Genomic DNA, 21,630 nt, shown 5'->3' with positions numbered 1-21,630 from the left:
TTAGTATCTCACATAGAACTGTTTATAACCTTTGGGTTTTTGGCAAGAATATACTGTAGACCTCATGAAGTGTTCGTGCCTTTATGCGTCTCAATGAATCACCAGAGAGCTCTAAACAAAGATTGCTATGCATTGCTTGTTCATATCTACATATTAACATGATTAGCAAGGCCCTTCAGGGTAAACACACTCAGGCTGAACTCTCAGCAAGTAAGAGCTAGTGAACGTATGTATGGTTGGCTTGTGGTGATTCAGGCATGTGTCACTTTGTCAGTTTTCATGGCTAATGTCTGAAGTCAGTATCATCCAACTACTACTTGTAAGCAAACAATATTCTGCTGGACAAAGGTATCTCTGCTTGTCATTCGTGCAATGAAGGAAAACCAGGATGCCGAATCAATCAGATATTGCTAAATGGAACATAAAACACAGCGGAATATAGTACTTTTCACAGGAAAGATTTTGAGCAGGCTTCATACTGACTTTGTCAATTCATTAAGAATTAACAACATTAAAAAATGAAATTGTTGCTCAATTCCTCCATTTTCGTAGGAGTCTACTGTATATAAATTATTATAACACTTCTAAGGTAGGTACTAGAACTCATCACCTTCAGGGCTACTTTTAGTCCTCTCACAGGATGCTGAAATGCCATTGGTTTTATCCACTCTGCACTGTCACTTCATGAAATGTCCCAGAGTGTAGCAGAGGTGTAAAATAAGTGGCTGTATTGCTAATTCATTAACAAACACTTCTCCTGTTCTTCTATATCATCATTGAGCTTCAAGTGTATGTGTGGAATTCACAAAGATACTGGAGAGTGGCCACAATTAGATGTCCCAACTCTTAATCCAGTTTCAAGAACAATATTGGATTGAGTCTCCCATGTGCTGAGGGTGTGTGTCTACAACTAAGTGCATTGCAATGTCAGTTGTTTTCTTAATTTCTAAATTGAAACTCTAGGGACTTCTTTGGTTCAGATTAAATTAATTTGTGAAAATTCATAAATATATTTGATTGTATTTGCATGCTGAATTTACCCTTTATTAAGACCGCAGTTATTTTTGTTAAATAAATACACATACAGTATACAGTAAATGCATGCACTTCATGCACTTCTTACTGTTAGTAGACAATATTCCACTAATGACTTTTTGTGCATTTTCATTTTCATCCTTACGTTTCTCATTGACCAATATAAAATGGAGAGTAATTATGTTTAAGAGCAGAGGTGCTCCTGATGTGTTATTGTGAAGTTTTGTTCCTAAGACCCCATTCTGCTTTTAATTTGACAGTCTTTTGAGCCATAATGGCCTTCTGTCCCCTACACCTTATTTATTTTCACAATACTATTAGTCATCTTTGATCTTAGAATTATATACTACTTGATGCTACTAAAACTACTTCAAAAGATGAGGTTTATATTTGTCTTACGGTGAAATTTCTGCTGAGAAAGATACACTGATATGTTTAGTCTACATGTGCAGTATTTTTAATTGCAACCTAACAACAGCGGCATAATCTAAAACTAACAAAAGACCATAGAAATACTGTAACTAAAGAAACCCATTTAAAATAATTTAGAACTGCTTGTTGAAGGCCAAAGGTCACCACACTCCTGTAAGTCTCTGTGGTAACAGGCATCCCTTCTCAGGAAGCAAAATAAATCCTCTTAAGGGCCCTAGAGCTGTTCTTATGTTTGAATATACATTGTCAAATTTTAAAACTTAAAGTTCTCCTGAGATATCATAATTAAAACCATTTCATGTGTCAAGTGTAATTTCATGTCTCAAATTTGCTTTTCATAAATTTCCACATGACCTCACTGATATACTGTATCTTTCCTGTATCGCAGAACAGAAATATTGGATATTTCATTAATCCTCCCCCTCCCTCCTCCCAGATCCGTCATGCAAATAAATAGCAATTCAGAAAAATGTCACCGAGCTCACATTACAGCTGACAACCTGGAGGTCCAAATACATTCAGTTTTAAAACAGAAAAGGCGAGGCCTGTCTACACGTTTTGTCTGTTCCCCCCCACAGGGGTTAAGAAAGTATTATGAGAGTTATATTTAGAAAACTGGAAGAAACAGGCTTGTAGGAAATGTGTCATTTGTCTTCTGTGTCATGACACTCAGCACCAGACAAGGCTGTTGACTAAATTGTACTTAGTTTTATACTGGAGGCCTGAAGGCTGAGGCAAGGAGGTTTTTATCAAAAAACACAATAAAAAAGTTAACTTTGTTGAAATAGTTCAGTTTGCTATTGTATGTTCCCAGTGCCATCATTTTGTATCAGTCTTTTTTCAAATAATTCATGAAACCTCAGGCTGCAACTGAGCATTAAAAATGTGAACAGAAGTACAAGAGGGTCACACAAGTGCCGCTTTCAAACCACACTTACTTTGTAGAGCGTAATGGACACATAAGGAGGGGGAAAAAGCTTTGTTGACCTAAGTCACTGTACTTCGTAAAACCAAGTTCTGCTCTCTATTAACAGTTTGCCTATTTGTCTCAGTTTATAGTTTTTATCATACACTTTGACTGGATCAGTGTGACTTCTCCCACTGGATAAAACTCTCTTTGGTAATTAATGAGAAAGTAATTTGGCTTGGAAAGTCCTGCATCTCAAGATGTTGTTATCTTGAATAGCATTACATAGTGTCTCCTCACTTTTCCTCTGTTTTTCCAAAATAATAATAATAATTCCTTACACTTATATAGCACTTTTCTGGATACTCCACTCAAAGCGCTTTACAGGTAATGGGGACTCCCCTCCACCACCACCAATGTGCAGCCCCCACCTGGATGATCGATGGCAGCCATAATGTGCCAGTACACTCGCCACACACCAGCTATCAGTGTGGAGAAGAATAGAGAGATGAAGCCAATTCATAGATGGGGATTGTTAGGAGGCCATGATTGGTAAAGTCCAATGGGAAATTTGGCCAGGACGCTGGGATAATACCCCTATTCTTTTCAAGAAACACGCTGGGATTTTAAATTAATACAGAGAGTCATTAATTAATGTACAAATAGTCAATTTTTGTACATTAAGATTTACTTAACCATCTACTTCCATTAAAAAATATTTTTAAAATTATTTAAAATTTATTAAATTATTAAAAAAATATATTATAAAAAATAGCATTGCTGCCTAGCGTCCCTGGGGGGCTGGGTTCAGTTCCTGGGACACTGTCGGCTTGGAGTATTTATGTTCTTCCTGCATTCATGTGGGTTTCCTCCCACAGTTCAAAAATATACTGGGAAGTAAATATCATTCTGTAACATTGGCCCTGGTGTGAGTGTTTGTGTCTGTGTGGGCCCTGCAATCGACTGGTGTCCCATCCAGGATGTACCCTGTCTTGCACCTGCTACTTGCTGGGATAGGCTCCAGCTTGCAACCCTGAATTGGATAAATCGGTTACAAAATGGATTGATTGCTTAATGTAGTGGTAAAAATAGTTGAATTATGTGTAGGTGAGGAAACAGTAAACTCAAGAAAGCATAGTTAATATGCATGCACGACTAAGATTTTCCTTCGGGAAATGAGACATTGAAAAATGAGGATTAAAGTCACAAAAAACAACCGAGTTGTAACATTTCTGAAACTGGAAGCACAAAAGAAATATATTATAATTGTTGCCATTACATTTGGGAACAAAGTGTTGCTGTGAAATGTGAATATAGCGAATATCAAATGATTGCCTCCCCCCCCCTCCCCCCCACCAATGTCTGGGAGATATTGGAAAACCCACTTCTAATTGTCAGAATGGCTTCAAATGTGCCTTTAATTAATTATACATTTTACTAGAAAGAAGAGTAACATCTCCAAAGTTTTGTTTTTGCAAATCATTGAATTTGGCAGAATATTAGATGAGTGGGCATGAGATTACATCCATTGTCATTCCTATTCATTTAAACATATGGATGCTGGCAGTGGGGTTGTGGGGAATGAAGAGAAAGAAGCAGGAATTCAGTCTCCAAAATACTGTATATGAGGAAAGATGAAGGTATTGGTCATTAATGACATCGGTGAAGCTGTGTTCTCTAAAATGACAGTATGCAGAGTGACAATGGCATGATCTAAGTAAACAATGGAAATAAGTTCAAAATATCTTTAAAGTATAAAGAAGTGAATATTAAAGGTAATTTCTAGATTCACTTTTCTTTTCTCACCAAAAACAAGACTTAAAAAAAGCAGTTTTGAATCTATGCATATATGCTTATCTTGAGTCAGAAACACAGCCATCAACCTACTGTAGGTTTCCATAAACATTTCAGAATTTCTAATCTTAGTTTTTGATGTATGTTTAAAACTCTAACAACATAAATGCAAAGAAAGTGCAACATTATGCTTTTATTTTGTGCTCCGCAAACAATAAAATTCAAATTTGCACAAAGGCAAGGCTATTTTTATTACTTTGCATTTCTAAATTTTTCAAATGTCAGATAAACTTGTTTTCTTGCAGCAGAGAATAACTTTGACACTTGATGAGTCACAGAGTAGCCTGAAGTGCAATATTTTTTAAAGAAAAGCCAAGACAAAACATGGTCTAAAGAATTAATTAGAATCTGGAACATTAAGGAAATCTGCCCTTACTGACTTTCAACTGCACTGACACAAAATATATTTTCTAGAATACTAATCTGCTCAGTACACAGTGCAGGAAGACCATAAAGTTGATATACTTCACACAGCCCATGAGCTAATATTTCCTAAGCAATATCACTCATTAGCAGAGTTGTCTTCGCATGCATGGGGAATCCTGGAGACAAATGTATTACAAGTGTCTTATAGCAAATTTAGCCTGCTGTGTGTTGGGTCATTGCATATGTTATGACATCAACCCTGAAACCTGCTGTCTGCCCCTCATTCCCCTCACCCACTTGAGCTGATTGCAGAAACAGTCCTCGCCCCAGGTTGTACGACATGCTTGAAGTTTTGAAGTGGCAAAATCTGAACATTCCTGGGGATGATCCAGTGAGCACTTACTGAATGAAGGAGTTAGAAACACGAAAGTAAAGATCCTGCAGACATACCTCGATTTAAAATAGGTAAGTGCTGAGTTTTAAACAGTAAGAGCCTTGTAAGGGCCACTCAACACAGATATTACAGTATGTCCCATAATTTAAATTTTGGAACTTCCCACAAAATAACTGACCAAACTGAGGCAGGGCCAGTTTTGAACTATGGGCCAGTAGATCTTTCCTCTACAGAGAGGTTAAGAGGTGAAACTGTCTGTGAGATAAACTGGAAAATCCTTTTCTAATTCTGACATGTGCTTCAAATGTGCATTTAATTTGTTTCACATTTTCCTGTGAGAAATGGCTGGGATCAATAAGCTAATCGCAACCAAACAAGTGCTGTGGCTCAAAGGATCTCTGTTGTGTCTATTTGATTTTCTACTTTCTAATTGCTCCACAATGTGGAAGTTATGAACAACAGAATATTTACAATAAAGTAATCTTTTAGCTACTTATTAGACATAAACTATGAGGAACCATACAGTTCCTACAGTAGAAGCATATATCCCTCCATGTTGGTTCACAAGATGACAAAGGACGAATAATTTAACCACCTGGGGAGCCCCAGGCTGGATAGAGCTCATATGGTCCAGAAAGGCTTTTATTATTAATAAACCATTAATATTATTATCATTAGTAAATGCTCTGGTTCAAAATCAAGCATCTTTTGTGGCAATAAGAATAATTAATTATTTAAGATCATAACAAGAGCAAATAAACAAGGAACAATTTGGAGTCATGGAGGAAACTCAAGATTCAGATGAAAACGTCACCACGCCCTCAAACTTAACATCAGATACTAATTTTGAGTGACTCAAGGGATTGCAAATCATGGAGTATTTGGGAAATACACAAAGGAGAGAACATCTTTAGTCAGGTGCTTGAACATGCTTTTACTGCAGCTGTGAAAGCTTCTACTGGAAAAAAATAACCAGTAACTCCACACTCAAGGGAAGAAAAACATGCTTTTCCATTTATTCTTCCTTGTTCAGCAAGGTTGAATAAATTGGTGAATAGCCTGTGGATCGCCTAATCCAACAACTTGCTGTGCCGAAGAATAAGGCCACTGTGCTAGAACTGAGAAGGTACCTCATGTTTGGAAAGGTTTCATTTCCTCTGAGGAAACTGATATGCAATTAAATGAACATTTCTGCATTTTTAAAGCATTTAGCAAAACGAAAACAGCAGCACAGATTGTTAAGTGCAGAAAGGAGAAATCTGTTTCTAATTTTGGAAGTGCAGATACAAGTTAACACCCTTCTGTCATATTTTCTAATGCTCCCAGCGCAGCAGTTGTAAAATCAAAATGCTGCTTACTGAAGGGGAGTTTAACCTTTTGGTATGCATGTTCTCATAGTTTAATTTCTATATCATTGCTTTTGGAAAACCATCGGCCTTCTGCTTTTTTCGGACTGTTACTGTACGTCCCAGTGTGTGGTCTGTGTGTGTTTTTTTTATGTTCCACACTGCTGACCCTTGATTGTTCTCCCTCCCCCATTGGCCCACCATTACACCACTGTTCCGTATGACATCATAATCAGTCAGCCTCTCAGCCAATCAGACTGCATCTTATTCGGTATATAACATGGAGGTTTTCAGGAAGGAGGGCCTATTGTTTGACTTCGGTCCCATTTGGTTTTGCTTTGCTTTATTTCGCTTTGGTTAATCGCTTCGTTTAGCTTTTGCTTCAGCTTTGTTGGTTTGTTGTTTTGCTTTGTGTGTGTATTTTCATATAGCTCTGGCTTTGTTGTTTTGTTGGTTTTCTGTTCATTTCTTTGTGTTCGTACTTTCGTTTGTTTGTGTTTTCTTGTTTTGCCATTACCTTGCCCTAACGTGTTACAGTATATGTTCAACTTTTGTGTTCTTTTGTACCCTGTTCCTGTTGATTACTCTCGTTTTCCCTTATTTGTATTCCTAGTTCACTTGTGTTTTTGTGTGAACTTTTGTGTATAAGGTTAGTTTAGGTTGTTGGGTACATTCTACACACTTAGTTGATTTTGAATTAGTACACTGTTTAGTACGGATGAGTGCTGTTTGTCTTGTATGGTTTTGGGTAGTCAGTGGAGGTTAGCTAGGGTGTTGAAGACGCCAAAGACCACGTGTTTCAGGTTTCCTTTTGTAGACGGGTAAGCTTTCCCTCACTTTCCTAGCCAGCTCCATTTTGTTTATTTTCTTTTCCTTTGGCACCACTCTAGTTCCTTACCCCTGTGTGTTATCGTGTCTTACCAGTCACTTATTCAACTTAATCATCACTTTTGCACCCACATTTGCTATCTCGCTTCCTAGTCCCTCACCAAAACCCACCTGCTTCCAAAAGAATTATCCTAAATGTTACACCCCTTTACCCCTAGACACTTGGGGTTGTAAAACGGACAAAATTATATATTGGTATAGTTTTAATTATGAATCATTTTTACATTAAGAAACAATTTTTCAAGAATAGGTATAGGAAATCCCAACAGGCATGCAATATTGTTTCAATAAGATCTTAAAAAAGACAGGAAGTGAGGGGAGGTCATTCAGCTCATTTAGATCAATTGGTTGCTAATCACAAATTGATCTGGGGATCTCATCCAGACACCTTTTGGCTGGGGTATCAACTTTGACAACATAGATTTTGTGAAGTGTGCTCCATACTCCCACAACTCTTTCAGTGCTCCCTGTGCATTTCCCGGTGGTTTCCATTTGTGTTTTCTGCTTCATGTTTCACGTTAATGAGTGGATTTTGAGTGGAAGTCAGATCTTGAGCAACAGTCCTGATCGGTGTTAGGACAGTAAAGCTTTTCAATAGGTAGAGAATAGTATTCATCTGGATTCTCCTGATTCTCAATGAACAGATAAAAACAGCTGTCAGTGCAGCTGTCTTCCAAGTGCTAGCTATTGAAAAGCTTGATACACTGTATCCCGCCAGCAACATATTTATAGCCCCTTTCATCAGCACAGAGGAACACAAAGTTCTTTACAATAGCTTTCTTGCTGAGCCATTGATCATAAACAGAAATGCAGTCACTACTAACATGGCAGCTCCTCTGTGCCAGAAAGCCCTTTGGTGGTTGGAACAGAAAGAAATACGAGTAGGCAGGGTAACAAGGAAGCACATGATTAATCTGAGAAGAGGGACTTTTTCACATAAAAACATGTTTTCTCTTTTCAAGAGTGTGTAAATAGACCTAATGTAGAAACAACCTAGAGTCAATGACTCATCTATAGACAATTCCATTTTATCAGTACATTCCCTAGTTAACTCAGATCATTGAAGCACCAAGTTATACTGTATGTTGTGTTACAGAATGAAGACATATATGAATTCATCCATCCAGACGTTTAACCTGTGTTATATCTCAAAACCATTCTGCTGTGCTTTATTTCTGGATCCTAACAAATGGGTGTAGTCTTGATTTTAATCATAGGCGTCAAAACATTTGGAGACAGAAATACATATTTTGTAGATGTCCCATGAAGAAGGAGGACATACAGTACAACAGCCAAAAAGGGGTCCTTAGAGCACACCCACCCCCAGAAAATCACTTTTCCCTCAGCATCCCTCAGCTTGCAATCTAACCAATTCACATCTCCCGTCCTTCTCTGCATTCACTAGCCACCTCTCTGCGAGTATCATCTCCATCAGTCCTCTGACTGAGGAAACAGAAAGCTCTATATTATGGTGGTAGTGTCACAGGTAACTACTGTAGATTAACTTAAATTAACCACATCTCAGGGCCTGATGCTGTTATACTACTTAAGAAAACACAATTTTATCTGTAAACAAGGGGGTAGCGTGGTGACCTGGTGGTGAGCATCACAGCCTTGTAGGGCTTAGGTCCTGGGGTCAACAGCTGCAGTGCTGTCTGTGTGGAAAGTGTATGTTCTCCCCATGTTTGAGTGGGTATCCTCCAGGTGCTCTTGTTTCCTCCCACAGTACAAAAACATCCTGTTAGGTTAATTGGCTTTTGGGATAATTGGTCAGAGTGTGAGTGTACAGTATGTGTGTCTTGAATCTGTCAATAGTGATGTCCTCTGGTTTATGCAGAAATGATGCAGATATTGCAAGTTATAAATCAAAAACAGATATGGGAGAAAATAAAATATTAAGTAGCCTTAAACAACTGAACATATGCCAAAAGCACTCAGAAGGAATCTCTTTCATCTCTGCTTTATTCTGGATTGGTTAAACCAATCACTGAACATGTGTTTAGTATGTGCATCCCATATATGGCTGCTAAATATTCTCATGCTCTATCTTTGACTAAAAGAATAAAATGAAGACTAATCTGACTATTTCTATTCTGCCCCGAACTGCGACTGGCTGATTTTAAGACATTTGCTTTAAAAAAAGAAGCAGATACAGTAAGGTAGATAAGAACTGTCACTGACAACAAGAAAATGACAAGAGATTAGATTGACATCTGATTGGAAAGGTTTCAAAACAGCTTTTTAAGGATGAAACATTAGAACCCAAATCAGGAAAAGACAAGAAGGGGTTGTTGTTTTTTTTTAAAGCTAAAACTGAAATTGTGCACAACCATATGACCAAGTTACACTAAATCCTCAAGGTGTGACATCTACATTATAGCATCTAGGAGCTTTATCTGCCCTGCTCTCGAAGTGTTTGTTTCTTGGCTACGTCCACTGGGCATTATGTACCTGCTGTGCGTGCAATGCTTGTGCTTCAAGCTTGAGTTACTTTTAATTACTACTGTGTTGTTCTTTCGCCTAACACAGGAGAGGAGACGTAATCAAAGCAAAAGAGTTCAGCAAATAAATGAAATCATTAACTTTTAATATGAAGATCTTCTCATTAACTATGTTGAATTGAAGGCATACAATGATTCCTATCGTGAATAAGTGCAGTATGTCAGGAATGGTTTCCTAGCAGTCCGACATTTCTTCAGACTGTTCTGTGCACTTTTCTAGCACTTACTCTAGGTCACCCACACTGCAAAGGGCAGAACTCATCAAATGTTTTTTATGAGCTCTGACTTACTAAACCTATCTATGGCAATGCTGAAAGATATTATATCTTCCCACTGAGTGAATGTAAAAATCTATGATGCCTTTTAAAGACTACCCCATTACCGAACCTTGTTCTGCTGTTCTGTTGGCATATTTGAATAGGAAAAAACCTAAAAAGTGCCATTTAAAAGTCTCAAGATACACATATCAATACAAATATATATTTTTAAAAAATGAAGCAATGGAATCTAATGTCATCTCCTGTTTCCTCTACCAGCACACATACTGTAGGTTTTTATGCTTGGCTGTGATTCCTTACTTACAGAAGATGCATTCAGTTTAACATTCCTGGTAGCCTTTCACTGTCTCATGGTCACACCCTCATGCATGGCTTGTGCTATCCCCATCACAGCAGCAGAGCAGAAATAAGTTGACCTGAGACAAATTTTAAACAGGATATCTGCCTAATCTGAGTACATTTCTCTGGACTTGTAATTCAAAGCATAGCTTTGATCTTAAGATCACATATAAATTGAAAGTGTTTTTAAATCCTTGAATTTTTAGGGCAAAACCCTGTGAAATTCATAATTCAGTTAATCCTAAGAGGTTTCAAACAAAGTTGAACTCCCATTGACCATTGGCCATTCTTATCCCATCATCTTCAGAAATCATCAGGTGTTCCTCCTGGAGAGCTTTTACTGCCCCTGTTTATAACGCCTCCTTTTTAATGCTACCCCTGCATACTGTATACAGTACAGTACCAAATTTCAGTATCTAACCAAAATCATGGTAGTACTGTATACTGTACAAAGAGGGGACTGAAAAAACACAGATTCTGTAAATTATTAAGAACAGTTTCAGTAACAATATTTCCAAATTGCTCGGCAAAAAAAAATATCAAAAGACCATGGACATACAGTATAAACCTGATTTCTAATACGCGTTAGATGAGTAAAAACCACCTAGGTGCAAAAGCTACTTTTTATTTCTTTTGCCATTTTCCACTTGAGTAAGAAATCCTTCAGCTTTTCAATGTAATGTCATTCATCACTGCTAAGTTCTATATAGTATAATTGCATTGAGGCTTTTCATTTACAGGTAGTCTCACTACAGTCATTGGTAGCAATGAGTTTATTTCCATTCTTTAGTGTGGCATTTTCTTACAAATAATTATCAAACCACTTTCACTGGGTCAGAAACCAATCCTTTGAGTAACTCCCTCAATATCTTTTTACTACATACAGATATCATTATTTCAGTTCAGAAGGTGAATCTGTACCCATTTCTCATCTCAGAGACTAAAAAAATGTACTTGAATCAAAAAATGAAATCTCACAGGACTGAATACCTTTTTACATTTGATTTGAACTACTACTTGTGCCGAAAGACGTGGGTTTTAAACCTCAGACGTTTTTTATCCCATTCCAAACTCTTCTTTATTTTGTATCCTTTATTAGAGGAGTGAAATCATATTAGTCTACAGTGGACAGAGGTATCTTCCTTGGCTCATCTAGGCTTCTGCTATCAAAGCATGAGAAAAAAGTTCAACACCTACAATAATTTCCCTTGTAACAAAACTTTTGACAGCGGGTACATGTGAAGTTGTTTTTCAGCAACACGAGAAACTGAGAAAAGCTCCTGCAAAGAGTATCGTCTTTAGAATTCTTGGTTAATATGGAAAATAATAAAAATTCCTGGTTTTGAAGCACAGCAGCAAGCTTTTGAAATTGCCTACCACCGTATGCTAAGTTGCAGTGAGAATTATTCAGGCTCAAGGGGCAAAGTGTCAGCATGCAAATTTCTGAATTCTCTGAACATGGTTTGGGGTGGTAAAGAGTGCAGAGATTTTCTGTTTTTGTCTGGACAGGAAAGGAATGCCTTGATGGATAATTAAGACCTCTTCAGCTGCTGAAACACTCCAGTCATGCAATAAGCTATTTTCTCCAAGGTGCAATTTGCATTGTTTGTTTCTTAAAGGATTTTTTTTATTTTAGAAAATCACAGGAAGATCACAATGAAGCACTCTCTGGTGCACGTCTTGATTGATTATTGTTTTCTGAGCGACAGTAACCTACCAGTTTTTTACAATATTGCAGAAGCTGGTTATTGAACTCCACCGGGGAAAAAAAGAATAATGATTGAGATAAATTGCATAGGAAATACAACCATGTCCAAATACAATCATGGCAAGCTCTGATTATTAACAGGTGGTTTTTCTAAACAAAGATTCCAGCTTGACCTCAAATTAACCAGACAATTTTGAAGCACCTTTGATTTTTCAAGTTTCTTCAGTAGTGAAATAACGGTAGCATTTAATGTTAATATTCTTGCTGAATTGTCATGAGAAGGCTGTGAAATAACCTAAAAAACACAAATTATCTTGAACATTTTTGGTAGGAGTCTTGTAAGCATTAATTTATTAAAACATTAATTGTATTTGGAAACAATGTGTAAAACCAGTTGTCTCTCGGAGTAATTGTGGCACGCGTTCTCATAAGCACCATCGCATTCCCATGTGCAGCAAGCACTCACACCCTAATTAAGCCCCCTCTTCATATTGTCCCCTTGCTTGCTATTGAGAACTTATCTAGAAGAGCTTACACAACGTACCCTTCTTCTAGTTACTCTTCGCTTTTGGCTCTAGCTTATGAACCTTGGGCTACTCCTTGCCTAGTGATTTGGATACCTTTAATAGATTAGTAAGATTCATCTCCTTGGCTTTGCACAGGGTGCTTTTTCCAACAGATAACCCTCTGATAAATTGTCATTATGTCTCAAAGTAAAGGTTCAGTATTTCAATATACTGTAGCTATCTATAAAATTTGTTTTATTATTATTTAATAGATGTGTAAATTATTACACACATCTATTTATCTTATAGCATATGTTATATCTTAAAGGAGGTAAACATGTTTTTGTTCTTGTATGTACCTTTCTAGTCTAAGATACTACTGATGAAGTGTTGCTTAAATGTCTTGTTTTGCATTTGCTGGGAAGAGCTGTCTTCCTGTAGTCTTTTTCCTGAGGGCTGGTGTTCCACATTCTGGACTGAGAAAAAACTGGATGGAATGTTGGGCTAAACCTGACATTTTCTATTTTAATCCCACACCGGGAAACCTCAAGTAATATACTGAAGATACAAGAATGCACCTTCATTAGCTATTGATTTTCACTTCATTATGTTCAGCACTTGATGCACTGGTAGTTCAGACAGAATAGAAATGAAGATGCTGTGTATTTGTTTGCATTAATTTCTCATTAGTATGTATTAATTAAGGATGAGGGCATTTTAAGTAAGTATGATAAGACAGCAGGACTCCACATAATTTCTTTTTACAGAAATTCTGTATAGTGAGATCATTGATATCTGATAAATCTTTTTGTTGATTGAAAAGGGGAGAGAAGGGTATAAAAATCTGTTTGAAAGCAATATGAGAGATTTGTCTCCTTTCACTGGAGGCATTCATGTTAGTAATTCAAATTGTTCTTAAGAAAAGACATGGGTTTTTACTGGGAAAAGAATCAAAGCAGGGAATACCGATTGATGTACAGGTAGGACACATTCCTAGGTTGTGGCTCTGAGAATGTTGTGGCTCTTAATCATTAACAGTCACATCACATATTATCTGGAAGTTTGGAGTAATGTGGGAACACTGCAAGTCATTTATTAGCTTTATGTATGCTGGTGTTGCACACTGAAAGAGAATCTTAATTCAGATTTTGGCAGAAATGCAGATAAGTTGCTCTGACCTCTGATTAAATAACACAATGCCTGTCACAGATGTGAGTAATTTTTGCTCTTTTAGAAAATGTAGTAGCAAACAAAATTCCCATTCACGTGTTCAGACTACCAATTTCCGGCAATCCTAACGTGAGTTTATTGTCCATCCTTTTCAGAAAGGAATCCAAGCATCTCATCACAAGCGCGCATAACCTGCAAGCTAACATCAGCTGTTCCAGCATGGTACAGCTTTCAAGCTGTGCTGTGTGCTCATTAACTGGAGAATCTAAAGGGCAGTATTATAAAAAACAAAACTTATATGGGATGATGGTTATTTTCATTTAAATAGAAATGCTGTGTCTAGCAGGTCCATGGTGACCACATGTAATGTACTGTAGATACCCAGGTACTGTGGCTTGTTAGGTGTTGCAAAGGTAATAAAACTTGTCAGGCAGCCCGTTACACCAGGATCAAAGACCTTGGCAAGACTCTCTGAATTCCTTCATGAGCAATAACCGCTGCCACTCAGTTCCTGTGGAATTAATACATGTAAGAAATATACAGTAGTTAAATATACAGTATAGTTGGCCTATCACCCATCACTGCAGGATTCAAGATGTACTGTAGCCTGCAGAAAATATTACTCTATGGATAGAATTGCATTACCTCCTGCAAAATTTTTATAAGGCCCCTTAAAAGGATGACACAACCGAGGACACAAGATTTGTGAAGGGGCCTCTGTAGTATACAGTTTCTGTCTTTCTCATTAAGAAGGTTTATCTTCAGGTTATTATCATTAACTACTGTGTTCATTCTGTGCCTCCAACAGTATTGATTACATGACTAAACGATGAAGCTGTGAGTGATTAAAATGGGTCGGACTCAATAAAAAGACTGTGCTAGCCAGTAAGCACATGACTTGCCACCTTGCTTCATCAAACAGCAAAGGGTTTTGCTTCATAAGGTGATTTGGTGAGTAACCAGGAGGGAATGATTCTCTTAGATGTAGCTACACACACAGACTTTTTTAAAAGCTTTTCTAACACGGGGAATTTAATCCCCAGACAACAAAGCTTAAGTAATAATCAGACCTTTCCAGAAGGTCATGGAAGCCTGACGCAGGAAACGGGGCTTGGGGGCTTGAGACAGATGCCTTTCACAACATCAGGATTCTGCCCTTGTCTTTTTAATTGAAAGGAGCCTGGGTTGCAAGTTCACATCTTGTTGATGTCAGACAAAGGCATTATAGACTTGTCCTTGGGAGCACGCACTCATGCGAGAGGAGCAATATATATCTGGCAGATTTGTTTGTCATAGTGATCCCACTGGCTAGACATCTTTCAAATCTCATGTAGGAAAGCAAATCACATGTGAAATGGGGAAATAAAACAACAAAACACATTATATATGTACAATAGTTGTTAGGAGCTGAAGGGGGATAGACAATATTTATTAAATGAGCAAGCACAGCAAACTGGGCTTAGGTAATTGAAAAACCCAAAGCAATTCCTTAGTAGTTTATTGTGAGAAGAGGAGAAAAAGACTTCAATATTCTGAAACTTATACGGTTATAAAAGGCACAGTATTTAAATTGTTGATACAAGGTATTTATATTTTGCAATTCAACACAGCCTGTTCAAAGGAAATGTTACTTTCAATGTAATCTCACTCACTTGAAATGGGAACAAAGATAGTTTTCTGGGTCTAAAGCAACATGTTTCTCTAGTATAACATCATAAGAGCATAAACATTTTTCAGACAAGAGGAGGTCATTTGGTCTATCTAACTCATTTGGTTGCTAGTAGATAACTGGTCTGATGACATTGTCCAGCCTTTTCTAGAATGAAGTTAAAGTATCAGCTTTTGACACCATTCCTGGGTAACTCGTTCCAGGCTCTCACAATCCTTTGTTTAAAGAAGTGTCTCCTGTCCTAAGTCTTAAAGGCATTTCCACGTAGTTTCCATTCCTGTCCTCGGGTTCATTTTTCACCTTTACTTCTGCCGAAAACTACATGACTGGCTCTGTCAAATGCCTTGGAGCATTTTGAATATTGCTTTCTCGGCTCCAGCCTAAAAAGATTTAGTCCTTTTAACCTGTCAGAGTGAGAAATGTCTGTGAGTACTGGAATGTGCCTGGTCGCTTTTCTCTGGACTGATTCCAGAACAGCAGTATCTATAAGAACAAGAAGGGGCTGGTCCACGTGAAAATCATACCCTAGATCAATAACCCACATTATCAAATTCCCTAGGATGTGCTGAATACTGTACCTCTTAATACGATGAACTAGTGTTGAATAAACAAAAGAGTGATAACAAATACAGTTTGCCGAACATTATTAGTTCAATTTTATTCGTTCTTTCAAATACCAAATGCTAATATTTATGGCTCCAGATATACATGCTTATATGATTAGCAATATCTAAAAAATTGGGATCAGGTAAGTCTGCCTCACCTTGCCCTCAATTTGACGTGAATCAAATTGTTACTCTTCAAGTAGTGTGTTCTTTTTAAGCAATATAGTGCTTTATTATTTCCCTGGGAAGGATTCTGTACTATGTAACATACACAGTTCAGGGTACGTATATAGTTTTATTAAAACTCTATTTTCATATAGTTTATATATATTGCAGCATACAGTATAGAGTGATCGTGTATATAGAATTCAGTCTGTATTCATAGCACATTTGGGGCTGTTACCTGATCAACATGGTATATTACCAGAAATCAGAGAAATTATAGTTTGTATTCATTGGGAATTTGAGGTAATTATTTTAAATTAATCTAATTTTAGTTGATGTATTCAATCAACCGTACTGTAAAAAGTGCATTGTGAAGCAATTAAACTTTTCAGATGTGATCATGGACAGAGGACACTGAACTGTCACACAGAGTATTTATCATGCAGTCTATCGTGTCTTACCACACGGAGCCAATGCAACAGCTTGTGCTCCCTGGATCCTATTTGTATGTGTACCAATTTCATTGCTCCACAGTGCACAGTTTTCATGATACTGTTGAGTGAAGTCAATTAATGTGATGAGCACTCTATATTACTTTGGCAAGTGTATCTAAAATCATTCTCTATGTTTAACACCTAAGAGACTCTACAGTATGTCAAATTGGTCTTCAGCGCAAGTGTACTTCAAGTCGGTGCTCCCAAGCAGCTTGACCAGTAAAGGAGATCACTTTGTGAGCAGGTCGAGAGCTCCATTGTCCACACTTTGCAAAGTTTGAGAGTCTGAGCCTTGATCTTGTCGCCTGCTGAATGGGGTTAGGACTCCCGAAGCAATGGGGCTCAATTGGCAGAGTGGAGGGGGAATTGCTCAGCTAGGGTTCTCATTAATATAAGGTCCCCATCATTCACCAAAGTACTTACAACCTGCTGGGAGACTGTGCCGGGATTCCTACAAATAACCTCTACATTAAAATCAAAGGATTGTGCACTACTGACCTGACACCACTAGCAAGCCTTCAATGTAGACCCTCCCCCCAACTGGCATTATGGTTCCCTTTCCACCAGAAGAACATAAGAAAGGTTACAGGTGACAAGGATGTCATTCAGCCCATCCAACCCATTTGGTTGGTAGTAGCTAGTTCATCCAAGGATCTCATCCAGCAATTTCTTGAAAGAAGCTTCAAGATTTGAGCTTCAACAACAGGGATAGGATGATTCAAGAACTCCTATAACCCTTTGGCTGATGAATTCTCTCCTGTTTTCAAATTTGAAATGCACTTCCATGTAGTTTCTACTCATGTCTTTAGGTTAGTGTTTCTTTGTGCGTTCTGAAGAAATCTGCCGGGTTCCCTTCATCAAGGCCTTTGAGGATGCTGAAGACAGGTGTCAGGTCCCCCCGTCATCGTCTCTGTTCAAGAGTGAAAAGGTTGAGTTCCTTCAGCCTGGCAGTGGAGGAATTGCTCTAGTCTAAGCAATGTAGCGACTCCTGTGGACTCCCAGAAGGAATCTGGGAATCCTCCTCCAGCTGCTGTTACTCCCCCTGTGGGACACTGTGGTGCTTACTGCATGACAGAAGAGGGGCAGCTGCGCGGGTGGACGGGTGCGAGGCCCTCACCTGCCCACTCTCCTTCTCCTCGGGTGGCCCAGTTGTGCTCGCTTAGCCCCGAGACAGAATGAAGCAGCTGTTGTGTCCAGCCGGTGGGCGAAAGGAAATCGCAGCTGGGCCAATGAGAGAAGCTTGGATTACAATTTACAATAAAAACAAAAGATACAGAAATGTAAAAAAAAGCTTAAAACAGGTGTTGTGTCCCTAACCTGGACTAGACGAAAAGATACATACAGTAGATGTATGCTTTGTTATTCTGTGAAATACCGGCTCGAACTGGGATCAAAATTCATATTCAGAAAACTGAGCCACATGTTGACTACTCATGTGCTTCTCTGTTTTCATTCTTATTTCACATACAATGCCATAAAGAGAGATAGATAAACATTATTTTAATTTTTAGAAATATCACAATTGTATCCACTCTCTAAAAAGTGGTGTACTTGAGTATATCCATTTGTGATGTGTCCATTAATGGGCTTAGTACAGAGACTATGGGTAATTCTTCCTATAAGATCTCTAAAGTGAATGGGCACTGTAGTCCCACCGGGGCTGAAATAGATTTCCTTAGGAAAAAAGGTGTGTGTTAAAAACAAAGAAAACTGTTTTTTTCTTTAGACTTTGTATAATATGGTGCAGATCCTAGGGAGAGAGAGATTGGTGAGAAGAGGGGAAAGATCCTCAGTTTAAGTAAATATAATATAGGGAGCAATTTCATATCAACACAGTTAGACCACACATTGAAACTGCCAGTTAAAGGCAAGGGGTTTACTTCAGGTAAAACTGCCATTCATAATCCGAATGGATAAGAATGCTTCTGTAATGAAAGCTTTAAACCTGAACAAAATTCATGCCATCTGGGTTCTTATTTCCCAGATAAAATATACAGCTATATTAAATTACCTCAAATAATTGTGGATGAGCATAGCTATCAATTACAATAGCTTTCTATTTCTATATCAAATCATGGTGCAAATAGAACAGATGTTCTCTCCTAAGCATATCAGAGGATAGATCCCATAATCGCCAGAATTCAAAGATTTACCAGTCCTCCAAATGTGATCATGTTTTAACTGTTCTCCATAATAGTTTAGTAGCAGCTCTCACTGAGGGTTTGAAATACAAAGAACAATATTCCTCACGTTACTCAATGATGTTTCATAGTAACATTTTATCATACCAGAGAAACTGAAATATCTTTTAAAAAACAACTATATTCCTAAAATGTTCCTAAATAATGCAAGCATACATGAGATAATTCATCATGAAAGTGGTGATGTTCATAACTTACTATACATTAACTGTGCACTAGTTGCCTACCTGTACTTGTGTTAATCTATGGTCTTTTGTTTTGCAGGTGAGGGTATTCATTGAAAACTGGATTAAGGAGATATGTTAAGTGCTTTGCTCAACATGTTGAAAAACTTAACAGAAAGGTAAGAAACTGCCTAAACATACATTCATACATAGGTTCACAAAAGATACAAATGTAAACAATCTCAATTAATGTGGAGTTCAAACAAGGCAGGCTTGCTAATAAAAAGCATAAACACTGACGGTCGTAAAAGACATGGAGACTTTGTTATTCATGACAACTTTTTGAGACGCTCTGTGTGCTTTCATTGGAAATATTCTGTTTCCCAGTCTAGGTTGGTTAAAAGGGTCTATTTTATCATTGTGTGAGAATGACTTCGGGCAACATTTAATTCAAAATTGACAAACATTCAATGTAAGCATTAATGGTTTATTAAGTAACGAATGTGAGTTTTTGTGTCTGCCTGATAGCTTATTGTTCTTTGCAGGCTGCTTTTAACATGCATGAAGCCCTTGTAACTTGCCTGATGTTACACAGAAAGCAATGCCGGCTATTTGAGGATGCAGTGTGAACAGTGGGGTTCTGCATTGGAATGAGCCATGTCATTTGTTTATAAGCAGTTTGGTTATGTCTTTCCAAGCGCAGCCACCTTCTGTGGATTGGAAGCATTGAGCATTGTCATAAAGTCAGTAAGACACCGACAGTTTGGTTTAGTGAAGGCTAAACTGAAAACCAGATCTTAAGGCTGTTATTTAGTAAAAAAGAAAGTGTGTCACTCTATTAAAATTCATGAAATAAGTAAAGGACAATAACAAGAATATCAGACAAGCTCCTGAGTGAAGCAGTCATTTGAAAAATGAGGAAAAAGCACAGGTGCATAATCAGTGCAAACATAAAGAATTAACTAGGATTTTAAGTGTCCTCAATGCTCATAATCAGACCCAACAGACTGATTGTGCAGTCCTTGGCTTTCCAGCAGGTGCCATGCCAAGGTCAATTGTCTTATGCTCCACTGTGTAATTTTCTTCTGTGATATTATCAGCATCAGAAAAACACAATATTAGTATGTTTTCATTACTACTAAAAAACTTTCCATAGTATCATTCTGAATTTCTCTTTACTCTTCTGCTGATTGTATTCTCATATGCCTTCATAACAGGCACTTTGTATAATGTAGAAACAGACAGCAGTCCGAGTAGTCTTTCACAGCTGAGCAATCTCCAGACACTGGTAGAGCCTCTCCCAGATTCAAGCTTTGATGTTAAAGACAACTTCTTTGAATGCTCCTTGATGAAAGAAAGGAAGAAAATCAGCACTGCCCCAGTTTCCCGATAACAATGATGGAACTGAACAAGATCTGGTTTTGGCCTCAGCTGTCTCAGTGCTACATGCATTTCCATATTCAAAACCATGCCTGGAGTGAGGAAGGTATTGCCTGCCTATTTGTTTCTTAAAGAGTCAGCTAAACTACTCAGTCCTGGTATATTTTTTTGGGTCAGAAGTCACCTTATAGTAGCTATCCATAATGTAGAGCATAAATAACACCATAAAGTGTGTTTTGTCTGTGCTTTCTCTGGTTCTTTTTTAGCAGCAACAATACATTGCACTTGCACTGTAGCTAAACTCATGTGAAAGAGGATGAGTGATCCTCAGGCTGATAGGAACAGGCATGTTAGTACTGCTGTCTGAAAAGAAGGTCCCTCAGTAACCTGAGCACTTCCCACTAGCCTTGTGATGTGTGTCAGAGCCCTTTATTTCTTTTCTCGGTTGTATCGCTCCTCACCATGGTAAGGACCTTGCAGTTCAATTGCTTTGTCTCATACACAGTTGACATATGACAGAGTGGCCTGAAAAGCCATTTAAAAGTATGGGAGGAACGTTTTTTCCAGTTTTCACTAAGCTTTGTTCTATCTGGCCTTAACTAATAGGAGTCGTAAAAAGAGAGCTTGGTTCAGTAAACCCTGGAGAGGGTGGTCGACTCTAATAGACCGCACAGAGGTGAATCATGAGCGCCCGTGGCAATATGAGTTGCTTCAATTTTCCTCTGCTTTTTCAGTTGTCAGACTGCCCACTCCATAGTAATTTAGTTAGATGGAGTTTGTATGAGGGAAAAATCATTAAAGCTTCAGTAATTTCCTTGTAAATGTTAAGACTGCACAGATCAATAAAATATTTTTATTAAGCAGAACACATGATTTGAGTTACAATACCGTTTGTCCAGGTGAGGGTCATGCATGCCCACAGGCCATCCCAGAAGAACAAGGGGCGAGACAGTACTCTCCCCCTAGTCGGGACACAGTCCATTGTGAGAATGAGGAGAAAGAGACCATTTAGTATAGCCAATTGAGCCTACCCAGCATGCCTTAGGAGGTTCAGTTGGCTTCAGAAAAGAGAAGTATCCAACAAATCCCACGTGACCACAGGGAAAAGTAGTCGAATGGCTCTATACAGTCATTCGAACCCTGGACACCGGACCCAAGATGTGGCAGTACTAATGGCAATGCCACCTGCTCCTAATTTCTTTCCAATCCGTGCAGCCAGTAATAGTTA

At 38.1% G+C, this 21,630-nt stretch overlaps 1 protein-coding gene across 3 annotated transcripts in view; it reads left to right on the top strand.

The window, feature by feature from the left end:
* Positions 1–21,630, top strand: part of sphkap (SPHK1 interactor, AKAP domain containing) — a 98,128-nt gene that overhangs the window by 26,395 nt on the left and 50,103 nt on the right. For all 3 annotated transcript variants that reach the window (XM_088612983.1, XM_088612991.1, XM_088612966.1), the window contains exon 2: positions 19,123–19,201. In XM_088612983.1, the coding sequence (XP_088469109.1) occupies positions 19,158–19,201 (44 nt within the window). In that variant the 5' untranslated portion in view covers positions 19,123–19,157. The remainder of the gene's footprint in view (positions 1–19,122; positions 19,202–21,630) is intronic.

Source organism: Lepisosteus platostomus, chromosome 2, assembly GCF_059453375.1.
Source record: "Lepisosteus platostomus isolate fLepPlt1 chromosome 2, fLepPlt1.hap1, whole genome shotgun sequence".
NCBI classification, from domain to species: domain Eukaryota; kingdom Metazoa; phylum Chordata; class Actinopteri; order Semionotiformes; family Lepisosteidae; genus Lepisosteus; species Lepisosteus platostomus.
Note: the sequence above shows the minus strand (reverse complement) of the source record. Positions and strands in the feature narration are given on the sequence as shown.